A 13,044-nucleotide genomic window follows, 5' to 3' on the forward strand; every position below is an offset into this window, starting at 1 on the left:
TGCATGTTTGTGTGTTTGCCATTCGGATTATTTTCTCATTTTTGTTTTTTAGTATTAAATTTTTTAGTCTTTATCATTCGTTTGTTTCTGTGAAATTTTTTTTAAGAACTAGTCAACATTTAGAGAGAGAGAGAGAGATTACAATTTTTTGGTAAAACCAAGAGATTCATGATTGTCTTATATATGAGAAGAGACAAGGAAGCGAGGGGGTGGAAGATAGGGGAGGGGTGAGTGAGGAAGAACTAGGCCGGGGTGGGAGAGACGAGGTAGGGGAGGGTAGCAGTAATGAGGTCAGTTCCAACATGACAACACAATCTAGCTTGTTGAACATGTAAAAGATTCTCGGGGGGTAATCAATATCAGCGAATAAGAGCAACAACTAACGTATCTATCATCGCAGTGGCAGTGTTTATCGATATTTTCTGTTTCAGAACACTGTGTTGCAAGATTCTCAGAAAGGCCGTGTGAGTGTGTGTGGGGGGGGGGGGATGAATAATCTAAACACCAAACACCGAGGTCACAGTAAAAGTTAACGTCACGCTTGGCTTCGTTTTCTCTAGTATGTAGGCAGAGGCAGTAGGTAAGTAGAGGCGCGACGTGGTGTATGCTTGGATACTGTTTGTTGTGGAACCTTAAAAGTATTGAACCCTCGCTCCATCCACATGTAGAACACAATAGCAATGTGAGTGTTGCCACACCACCTCCACCACCACCTCCTTCACGGGTAAAACTTAAACAATACTCAGGTGAGTGTCAACCATCATTACCTTGCTAAAACGTGTAATCTCACAATTATTTACTGTTGGTGAATTACGACGCGTTATAAAATAACACCTCTCTCTCTCTCTATCATGGGAGTCAAAAAACAAGCAGGTCCTGGGAAGTAGTGAAACAGAAGTAGATAATGCTGAAAATATAGTTAGTCATAATAACAAACATCAAAGTAATAAATGTAAAACAGATAGAAACGGAAGAAATATATTGAGTGTTTATTATACTAATAGTAGAAGCCTGTGTAATAAAATGGACCAGCTCAGAGCCATTGTTAGTAAAGAGAACATAGATATAATTGCAATAACGGAAACATGGATAAATTCAAACAGCAAGCATTTTTTAGCAGAATTTCATATTCCAGGATATAACCTATTTAAATTTGACAGAGTAGGAAGGAGAGGTGGCGGTGTAGCAGTGTATATCAGGGTGTCATTAAAAAGCTGCAATAAATCAAACATTAAAACAACTAGCGACAATGAAAGTATTTGGGTAGAGATTGGTGAGGGCAGTGAATCCGTAGTCATTGGTGTTATATATAGACCACCTAATTTGAGTAGGAAGGATGGTAAATTGCTATGGGAGGAAATAAAGAAGGCATCTGATAGAAACAATGTATGTATTCTAGGCGATTTCAACTTTTCAGGCATAGATTGGAAAAATCAACTTAGCGATAATGAATCTGAAGATTTTCTAGAAGTAGTACAAGATAGTTTTTTATATCAATTCATAAACTCGCCCACTAGAGGAAATAATATCCTCGATTTAGTTCTCAGTAATAATGAAAATCTAGTAAAAGATGTTGGGATTGGAGACGAACTAGGAAACAGTGATCATAAAGCCATATATTTTAACATAATATGGGATGGCAGGAAGAAGGAAAATTCGGCCTTGATCCCGGATTTTAGGAAGGCTAATTACGGTAGCTTAAGGAGAGACCTAAGGGATGACCCTATGGTCAAAAGATTAATCCCCCCCACACCTCCGGAAACTGTCAACTTAGGACGGGATAACCCCGAATTTAATTTAGCAGCTACTTATGAACAATTTATTGCGACAATCAATAATGCCCAAAATAAACACATCCCTAAAAGAAAATTCAGATCGATACGGAACCAACCAAAATGGATGAATAATAGACTCTTAGATCTTCTAGGGAAAAGAAAGGAGTATATAGAAAAAGTTAAGAAAGGCGAAAAATCACTTACTTGGTTACTATCCAGAACCTAACAAGACAGGTAAAAACAGAAATTAGGAAAGCAAGAGAAATTATGAAATCAAGGGTAGCAAACGAATCGAAAAAATAACCCCCAAAGCTTTTATCAACTGTATAAATCAAGGTTAAGAATACAATAGGTCCCCTTAAAACTACGACAGGAGAAATGACTGATGATGAGTTAGAAATGTGTAGTACGTTAAATGGTCATTTTCGCTCCGTATTCACAAATGAAAACCTAGCACAGTTTCCAGAAGTTCATAAGGTATATAACGACAGTATAGAAAATATGTTGATGAATATCAATATTACTAGTAACGATGTGCTTAAAGTAATTAACAAACTGAAGCCTCATAAATTGCCTGGTCCAGACGAGGTATATGCTAGAATATTAAAAGAATGTAGAGATGAGTTGAGTAATCCATTAGCAGTTTTTAATAAGTCATTAGAATCGGGCCTAGTGCCAGAAGCTTGGAAACTTGCAAATGTAGTTCCGATTTTCAAAAAGGGTGATAAATCAATAGCATCAAATTACCGTCCCATTAGTCTCACGTCAATCATAGGCAAGTTGCTAGAGTCAATTATTGCTACAAAAATCAGAAGCCACCTTGAAACATTCAACTCAATTCATTCTTCTCAGCACGGGTTCACCCAGGGACGTTCTTGTCTCAAATTTGCTTAGCTTTTTCTCAGAAGTATATGAAGCGGTAGATAATGATAAGTCATATGATATAATTTATTTAGATTTCAGTAAAGCATTCGATAGAGTTCCTCATGAGAGATTGATAAGGAAGGTAGAAGCACATGGAATAAGTGGATCAGTATTAAAATGGATTAGGTCATGGTTAACTGGTAGGAAACAAAGAGTCAGCATAAATGGATTAAAGTCAGATTGGGGTGCGGTTAAAAGCGGAGTTCCCCAGGGATCTGTATTAGGCCCTCTGCTGTTTGTTATATTCATTAATGATCTTGATTTAGGCATAACTAGTAGGATTAGTAAATTTGCAGATGATACCAAAATGGGGAGAGTGATAAATTCAGACAGCGACTTTGAACACCTTCAAAGAGATCTAGATACCTTACATGAGTGGTCAGTAGACTGGCAAATGAATTTTAATACTGATAAATGCAAGGTACTACAGATAGGGAAGACGAATACAAACGTTAAGTATAAACTAGGTAACACGGAAATAGAAAACTCAGTTTTGTGAAAAAGATCTAGGTGTATTTGTTAGCAACGACTTGAAACCTAGAAAACAATGTATTAGCGTTCACAACAAGGCAAACAGGATTCTTGGGTTCATATCTAGGTCTGTGAGTAACAGAACTGCTGACGTTATCTTGAAACTTTACCTAGCATTAGTGAGGCCACACATGGATTATGCGGTTCAGTTCTGGTGTCCTTATTATAGAATGGACATAGATTCTTTGGAGAGAGTACAAAGAAGAATGACAAAATGATCCATAATATTAGAAACCTTCCATATGAAGAAAAGACTGAAAAGCTTAGGCATTCATTAGAGAGGCGTAGAGTTAGGGGAGATATGATAGAGGTGTACAAGTGGGTAAGTGGGATTAACATGGGTAAAATGGGAAGATGTTCTGAAGCTCAGTAATAACGAAATAACTAGAACAAATGGCTTTAAATTAGATAAATTCCGATTCAGAAAGGATATAGGCAAGCACTGGTTTGGTAATAGAGTTGTGGATATGTGGAATAGGCTACCGAGTGCTATAGTAGGATCGGGGACGCTAGGGAGCTTCAAGACGAAGTTGGATAGGCACATGGAAGTGCTGGGATGGGTGTGAAAGGGATCTGCCCTGTATGGGCCAGTCGGCCTCCTGCAGTATCCCACTTTCTTATGTTCTTATGTTCTTATATATGTAGTGTGCGTTCTTGAATGATGTGGGCCACAACGATGTGCTTCTTTTCAAAAGACCGCCACATTGTAACTAATGTATGTTTTTGTCTTTCGCTAATGTTTTATAAGCAGTGGTTCTAAAGTTTCTTCTATTGTCATATCGGCAGTGAATAGCAATTTGCCATTAAAATAAAAAGATAAAAAGTACAGTGGAGATATTTGGTACTACATAGAACGTCTGAGATGGATCAAGGCAAGGGACAGTGGCCGAAAACCTACTACAGTAGTACTACAGCATCTGACAATATGGAGGCTGTGAGGTAGAAGCCTCGCCAAGGGAGTAGAGACGTAAACTTTCTCATTTGGTAGGAACTTGACGATCAACGGTTTGCAGATCTGTTCATGACGACCTGTATCCTAATAAAGTAGATTTATTGCCAAGTCAAACCGGTAGAAATAAAAGGGAGAGGCTCATTGAATTATGTGAGTATTTCCTTGCAGATACAAAATGAACAACAATTCTTTTCGATCTGTCTCCAGCTGCATACTCTCTCTGAGATATCATTAATTCAAAATATATTGACAGCCTCAATACGCTGGAAGAATTGATGATAAACACTGGGTCGCGCGGATTGATCATGTGATAACTTTGGATTGATCGATGGATTTATTTATATGATTCACACTACTGTACTTTCTGTTATGAATAAAATATTTTGCTTATTGATATTTTTTTAGGCCAAAATGACCAAAACAGATTCACAAACAATTCAATGACAATCTTTTAAATCAGGGCACATCATTGTGGTCCACCATGTTGATGTACCCTGCATGTACTATGTGATGTAATGTTCAGCATGCTCACCTCGTAAGATAGTTGTCCCGGGTTCGATCCCCGGCAGAATGAAACTATGGGCAAGTTTCTTTACGCCATTTGCCTCTGTCTACCCAGCGTAATTGGGAACTTGGATGTTAATCGATTTGCGGATCGTATTCAGGGGTAATGGTTAGACAGTGGAGTTGTATGGTCTTCTCGGACTATTCCTTGACACTGGGTCAGGCAACTCGTTAACTCAGGGTGTGGTTGTTGTGTTGGCGACAGCTTCTACACCTTGAACAAGTTCACGTCTAGGTGGCCCTTGTGCCGGCCATCCTCGATCTCGAGGGGCAACCATTAAACAAAATAATGTATGTATGTCTACGTGTATTTGTATGTACTGTATATACACATGTAAGCATGTATGTGGTTGATTGCATATGCATATAAGTGTGTTTAGTGTATTTTGTAAAAGTACTACATATGTATTATTATGCATGTGTTTGTTGTGTACTAAGAGCAGAACCAGTTAATCACTCCCTGAAAATCTTCACAAAAAGGCCTAGAAGTTGTCCCCCAATTATACTCGCATAAAGTGATATTTAAGACTCCTGAGTCCTGATTGAGTTTTGTCCTTGAAACATTGAAAAAAATCATTGTTGTATTATGACGAAAGCCTCCATTTGTTTGGTTACGTACATCACTAGGTTCACCACACCCGTTGGCATAAGTTCACAAAAACTCATTATGTGTGTGGGGGACAGGTGTGTGGAAGTGTGTGTGTGGAGGGCAGGTGTGTGTGTGTGTGTGTGGAGGCCAGGTGTGTGGAAGTGTGTCAATGCCAGGTGTGTGGAAGTGTGTGTGTGGAGGGCAGGTGTGTGGAAGTGTGTGTGTGGAGGGCAGGTGTGTGGAAGTGTGTGAGTGTGGATGACAGGTGTGTGGAAGTGTGTGTGGAGGGCAGGTGTGTGGCGTGCATGCAGTGTGTGTGCGACGTGAAGTTGGTCACTGGTGTTGATGTATTGATCAGTGTAGTGGAGTGCCGTCCCCTCCACCCTCTTCATACCACCTTCCCTCCACCACACAACACTCTCCACTATACAACACCCTCCACCACACAACACCCTTCACGATACAACACCCTCCACTATTCAACACCCTCCACCATACAACACCCTCCACCACACAGCACCCTTCACGATACAACACCCTCCACGATACAACACCCTCCACGATACAACACCCTCCACGATACAACACCCTCCACGATACAACACCCTCCACTATACAACACCCTCCATTATACATGTTATTTACTTAGACTTTAGCAAAGCATTTGACAGAGTACCGCATCAGAGGCTTCTGAGAAAAATTAAGGCTCATGGTATCGAGGGGAAAGTTTTAAATTGGATAAAATCATGGCTCACCGATAGAACGCAGAGGGTCAGCGTAGATGGTGTTAAATCTGAGTGGGGCCATGTAACCAATGGGGTTCCCCAGGGGTCAGTACTACGCCCACTCTTGTTCATAATCTACATAAACGATCTAGATGCTGGGATCAGCAGTGACATAAGCAAGTTTGCGGATGACACCAAAATAGGGCGGCAGATTAATTCAGGGCAGGATGCAAATGCATTACAGGAGGATCTAAATAAACTGCGGGGGTGGTCTGAAAAATGGCAAATGAAATTCAACACCAGCAAGTGCAGCGTACTTAATATTGGAAGAACAAATACTGATAATGTATACAGCCTTAACAACATCAACCTAGAGAAGTCGATTTGTGAAAGAGACCTAGGGGTACTTGTAAGCCCGGACCTACGGCCTAGAAAACAGTGCGTTAATGTTCGAAATAGGGCAAACAGAGTATTGGGTTTTATATCTAGAAGTGTAAGTAACAAGAGTGCAGAGGTCTTATTGCCACTATATCTTGCGCTAGTTAGGCCGCACCTCGATTATGCGGTTCAGTTCTGGTGCAGAATGACAAAAATGATTCCGGGACTTAGAAACCTTCCATATCAGGATAGATTAAAGAAACTTAACTTGAATTCCCTAGAAAGACGAAGAGTGCGGGGAGATATGATAGAAGTATTTAAGTGGATGAAAGAAATCAATAAAGGGGATATAGATAAAGTTCTTATAATATCCGAGCAGGGTAGGACTCGTAGCAACGGATTTAAGTTGGATAAGTTTAGGTTTAGGAAGGAGATAGGAAGAAACTGGTTCACAAATAGGGTGGTGGACGAGTGGGACAAGCTTAGCAACTTTGTAGTAAGTGCGGGAACTCTGGAAAGTTTCAAAAGGAGGCTAGATAGATTCATGGATGATCGAGAGTGGAAGTAACTCTCGACAGGAGCTGCCATGCACAGGCCAACCGGCCTATTGCAGACTCCTTATTTTCTTATGTTCTTATTAGTTTAGGTGAGGTGAGGTAAATTTAAGTTGTTAGATTGGATTGTGTAAGGTTAGGTTATATTAGTTATAGGTCAGCGCTAAGGTGGCTAGTGTTAAGGTGAAATAATGCTTGGGGGCTGATCCTGAGGGAATACCAACTACCATCAGTAATAACACCAGAAATACGTCATTATTGTTCTCAGTCAGGTTTACATAATAATACTCGTTGGTGGCGGTGAAAGACGGCCGGCTGAAGACCATCCAGGTGGGAATTTGTTTAATTTGTATATTATCTGTATACTGTAGGTGCAACCACACCATTCTTATCCTTGCCACATAGGTGAAACGGAGCAAAGATACTTGTCCATAGTTTCTGTTGTTTCAACCTGCTCGTGCGCGCGTGTATGTACATTTGTAGGATTTACAACTTCTTAATATTAATTATTCTCACGTTATATAACGTTTGATCATGTCCACAAGCGTCGAGTTAATATGTGCACTCGGTAAAAACAAATTTTCAGGTGGAGTCCGATGAATTTGGAACTTAACAATTATGTTGTCTCGCTAGGGTTGGTAGGCGTGATTGTGAGACATTTCCTACCTATTATTGTAGGCCTAATTTAGTTATTTCTTTCGAAATATAAAATGTGTTCGTTGTAATATGATAGGTTAATAACAATATACCTCGTGGGCCTTTATCAGAAACCACCATTCGTGGTGTCACTTTGTTTTGCACAAGAATTGTAAAGATAGTTATTTTTCCCAAATGAATCATATTAAGTGTTCTTTGTCGTTTGTGTTGGCAGCATCGACCAGATAATTGAGGGTCGTGGAGGGCGAGGTCCGTCATGACCCGAGCATGGACAGGTGGACCAACAACTTCTACAAGCAGCAGAGTGGTGGTGTTGTGGCAGGTGATGGTGTGGTAGAGAGCCGAGGCCACCAGGGCAGTCTCACAGCCAACAGCCGTCGGCGTCGCAGCAGCCATGGCAGGATAGAGGGCAGAAAGGTGGCACACCTGTGGGTCTTCCGCGTGGTGCACCTTACAGAGGTCACCCTCAAGTCATTTGTTGAACGTCAAGGTATCCAGGTTTTTAACGTGGAGCAAGTGTCGCACAGGGAGGCGGCATACAAGTCCTTCTTGCTGACGGTAGATGAGAGGGACGCCGTCACGCTGCTCCAGAGAACCTTCTGGCCTGGGCTGGTGGCATGCAGACTGTGGCACGACAGAGGTGACGGACGGCGGGGTGATGCTTTTAGCAGGAGGTCTGCCAGGGGCACCCGCACCGTCCTCGAAGCCCTTGATAGTAAGATACTTAAGTATACTTATATATGTTTACGCTATACAATATATATATATATATATATATATATATATATATATATATATATATATATATATATATATATATATATATATATATATATATAACAGTTTCTAAACCATTTATTCACGAATCTCTATAACTCTTGGAAAATATTTATTTTTATGCTTCACACTAATAATGATTATTATATTATTTGAACATAAACTATTATTTAATAGTTATTTTCGTTCGTTCTTATTAATAAAGTTAACGGAGACAGGTGACAACCTGCTAGAGTGTGTACTTGTACTTAATTAACAATTGGTACTTTACAGGCCAGGTTGGTGGTGGACAACAGAAGGGCAGGGACGGCTCCTTCCACACACACACCAACACTTACAGGTCGACGCGCTACGAATCACCACCTTGTAAGGAAAGACACAGAACTATCACTCAGGTTGGCTCAGGCTTGAAAAGTAACAATAGAGAAAGAAAATATGAAGAGAAAAAAGGCAAATACAATAATGGTTTGAGAAAAGATAATAAAAACAATTCCGATAAAGAGGGTAAAGGAGACAACAGTAATAAACTAGTAGGTATTTCGAAATTAGGAAGCAAAACAAAGACTACTATCGGAAAAAGTGATAAGAGTGTAAAAAGTAAGGAGACTAAACCTAAGGACAACAAAGAGAAAGTAGATAAAAATAAAATAAAAAGGAAGGAGAAACACATAGGTGAAAAGGTTAGCAGGCGCAATAAAGAACCAGATAAAGGCGGTAAAACAGCTGGATACAAAAAGAGAGAAGTTTCGCGAGTATCTGACAGAGCCACAGATCGAGGAGATGTAAACAAAAGATCTAAAGACAAACACAACGAGAATAAGAAGCCACCAGATGACAAAGACAAAATGCAAGCAAAGTCAGCTGAACATAAAGGATATAAGAGACATGTTGGTGATAATGAAACAGTAGATAAGCAATATGATGAGAAATATACTCATGATGAACGTGGAAATATGCGAAAGAAGATAGATAAACAAAGAGGCTCAACTACCCAGCACGTAAAGGGAAAACATTGGAACCAGGGTCCCGAGACGCATGATCACCCCCGTAAGGATGGGTCAGTAAGAACGTCTATGGACACACATTACTCGAAGAACCCAAACAAAAGTGTAGTTCAAGATACAACAGATGTCAACAGTATAGAAAAAGAAAAGACAGAGTATCCTAACTGGGTGATGTCGTTGAGCACTTTATTGATACTGTCGTCAGAGGAGGTGGTGTACAAGTTACTAGGCCCCGATTATGATGAACTGCTCGGACAAGAAGATATAGCTGACGATGAACTCTTCCTGGGAGTCAAAGTTTTAGCCCACTCAGCGCGGGCCAAGTCAAGCCAAGATGACTTAATACGACTCCTGAACAAGATCTGGCAACCTCATATTATCAACCTAATCAAGACGTTCTCTGTGACGGTGGAGAGGAGATACCCTGAGAGAGCTGAGAGATACTTCTGGGATCTGGCTGAGTTTTTAGATCTTTGTATTGTCAGTAGTGTGTTTATTGAAGGTATGTGTGGATTACTTAGCACCTGTGTCTCGGAAGTGTTAGCGCTCAATTATAAATCCTACGTCAGTGATGATTTAGTGAAGGTATACAGGAGGATGCAGGAGAAGTGTGGTAGATTATCTTGAGTCACTTCCAGATTATCTTGAGTCACTTCCAGATTATCTTGAATCTGTGCTAGATTATCCTGAGTCAGTTTCAGATAATCTTGAGTCAGTGTCAGATTATCTCGAATTAGTGCCTGGAAACAGCTTGTGTGTGATCTGTGTCAACTACATATACATACATGCGTACAATGAAAAACAAAAGTCGTGTCGTGAAATTTGGTGAAAACATATGCCGAAGGGCTAAACTTTTGGTGCACCTTGCCTTGTGATTGGGGGCTCTCATAATGTTTCACGAGTTATATTTTATCTTCGGACAAAACCGCCACACGAATTTTGTCTTCGATTGTACATACATACTGTACATACATACAGGGTTCAGCAGGATATAGTTGTATCATTCATATAAGAACATAAGAACATAAGAAAGTGGGATACTGCAGGGGGTCGACTGGCCCATACAGGGCAGATCCCTTTCACACCCATCCCAGCACTTCCATGTGCCTATCCAACTTCGTCTTGAAGCTCCGTAGCGTCCCCGATCCTACTATTGCACTCGGTAGCCTATTCCACATATCCACAACTCTATTACCAAACCAGTGCTTGCCTATATCCTTTCTGAATCGGAATTTATCTAATTTAAAGCCATTTGTTCGAGTTATTTCGTTATTACTGAGCTTTAGAACATCTTCCATTTTACCCTTGTTAATCCCACTTACCCACTTGAACACCTCAATCATATCTCCCCTAACTCTACGCCTCTCTAGTGAATGCAAGCCTAAGCTTTTCAGTCTTTCTTCATATGGAAGGTTTCTAATATTATGGATCATTTTAGTCATTCTTCTTTGTACTCTCTCCAAAGAATCTATGTCCATTCTATAATAAGGACACCAGAATTGAACCGCATAATCCATGTGTGGCCTCACTAATGCTAGGTAAAGTTTCAAGATAACGTCGGCAGTTCTGTTACTCACACTCCTAGATATGAACCCAAGAATCCTGTTTGCCTTGTTGCGAACGCTAATACATTGTTTTCTAGGTTTCAAGTCGTTGCTAACAAATACACCTAGATCTTTTTCACAATCTGAGTTTTCTATTTCCATGTTACCTAGTTTATACTTAACGTTTGTATTCGTCTTCCCTATCTGTAATACCTTGCATTTATCAGTATTAAAATTCATTTGCCAGTCTACTGACCACTCATGTAAGGTATCTAGATCTCTTTGAAGGTGTTCAAAGTCACTGTCTGAATTTATCACTCTCCCCATTTTGGTATCATCTGCAAATTTACTAATCCTACTAGTTATACCTAAATCAAGATCATTAATGAATATAACAAACAGCAGAGGGCCTAATACAGATCCCTGGGGAACTCCGCTTTTGACCGCACCCCAGTCTGACTTAAATCCATTTATGCTGACTCTTTGTTTCCTACCAGTTAACCATGACCTAATCCATTTTAATAATGATCCACCTATTCCATGTGCTTCTACCTTCCTTATCAATCTCTCATGAGGGACTCTATCGAATGCTTTACTGAAATCTAAATAAATTATATCATATGACTTATCATTATCTACCGCTTCATATACTTCTGAGAAAAAGCTAAGCAAATTTGTGAGACAAGAACGTCCCTGGGTGAACCCGTGCTGAGAAGAACGAATTAAGTTGAATGTTTCAAGGTGGCTTCTGATTTTCGTAACAATAATTGACTCTAGCAACTTGCCTATGATTGACGTGAGACTAATGGGACGGTAATTTGATGCAATTGATTTATCACCTTTTTTGAAAATCGGAACTACATTTGCAAGTTTCCAAGCTTCTGGCACTAGGCCCGATTCTAATGACTTATTAAATAAAACTGCTAATGGATTACTCAACTCATCTCTACATTCTTTTAATATTCTAGCATATACCTCGTATGTACAGTATAGTCAAGGGATATGTTTGCGTTATTCTATTTTTATATACGAAGATAGAAGTGATGTCTACAATAATGGTGAGGAGCTCATTATGCATCTGTTAAGTATGAAACAATATATATATAGATATATAATACCTGTCGAACTGTGTTTCTTTACCTGCCTGCATTACCGTGCCTCGCCACCATGCCTTGAAGTACAACGCACGAGAAAAACAAGAAATGACTTAAGTTATTAATTGAAGACAAAGACGTGTAAATATGCTTCCATGACAAATAATTTATCTTATTCGCCCTGATAAAGCTTTGAAACACCAAAGTGTGTGAACGCAAGAACATAAGAATGGAGGAAATTGCAGCGGGCCTATTGGCCCATACTGGGCAGTCCCATTTACACCCAACCCCTATTGCTCATCATTAACTCGAATTCGCTGGATAACTTCAAACATAGGTTGGACGCTTATAATTATGAGCAATAGGGGTTGGGTGTAAATGGGACTGCCCAGTATGGGCCAATAGGCCCGCTGCAGTTTCCTCCATTCTTATGTTCTTATGTTCTAGTGCTCCTATATCCATCCAACCTATGTTTGAAGCTATCCAGTGTGTGTGTGTTTGTATAATTAACGGTTGAAAATATACAATGAACAGAGATGATAAGTCACATATGGTGAAATCGGGTAGTGGGTCACTTGATTAACAAAAGCTTTCAATATGAAAATATAAGAAACATATCGATTGGCTTTAGATCTGGTACTGTGGGAGCTGGTCTGTAGACATTCTTGTGACCTGATGTCGGCTTCAACAAAGTCCTTCCCACTGTCTTGATGGCCGTTGTACCCAACTGTTAAGCCGTTACCTCACTACAACTGCAGAAGTACCACGTGGTCCGGGGTAGGTCCTCCAGCTCACACAGGGTGTTGGAGATGGCTCTTGTTCCTCATGTGATGTAGTTAGGAATTCATAGTTCCTCACCTGGGTGGAGTAGGGAGTCCTCAGTTCTCTTCTGGTGTAGTTTGGAGTGTTTCTTGGCTTCTCATCCAATGTTGGGGGTGGCGAGTGTACCACGGGCGGGCTGGGTGCGTCAGGTCAA

The 13,044-nt window shown here is 40.2% G+C and overlaps 1 protein-coding gene across 1 annotated transcript; it reads left to right on the top strand.

Annotated features, from left to right (window-relative positions):
• The first annotated feature begins 458 nt into the window (after positions 1 to 458).
• On the top strand, positions 459 to 10,509 carry LOC121866446. The gene is made up of 3 exons (XM_042366115.1): positions 459 to 746; positions 7,864 to 8,364; positions 8,700 to 10,509. Exons 2-3 carry the CDS (start codon positions 7,917 to 7,919, stop codon positions 10,055 to 10,057), a joined length of 1,806 nt encoding a protein of 601 aa, XP_042222049.1. The 5' UTR covers positions 459 to 746; positions 7,864 to 7,916; the 3' UTR covers positions 10,058 to 10,509.
• Positions 10,510 to 13,044: the final 2,535 nt, after the last annotated feature.

This window comes from Homarus americanus, unplaced genomic scaffold, assembly GCF_018991925.1.
Source record: "Homarus americanus isolate GMGI-L3 unplaced genomic scaffold, GMGI_Hamer_2.0 scaffold16430, whole genome shotgun sequence".
NCBI classification, from domain to species: Eukaryota; Metazoa; Arthropoda; class Malacostraca; order Decapoda; family Nephropidae; genus Homarus; species Homarus americanus.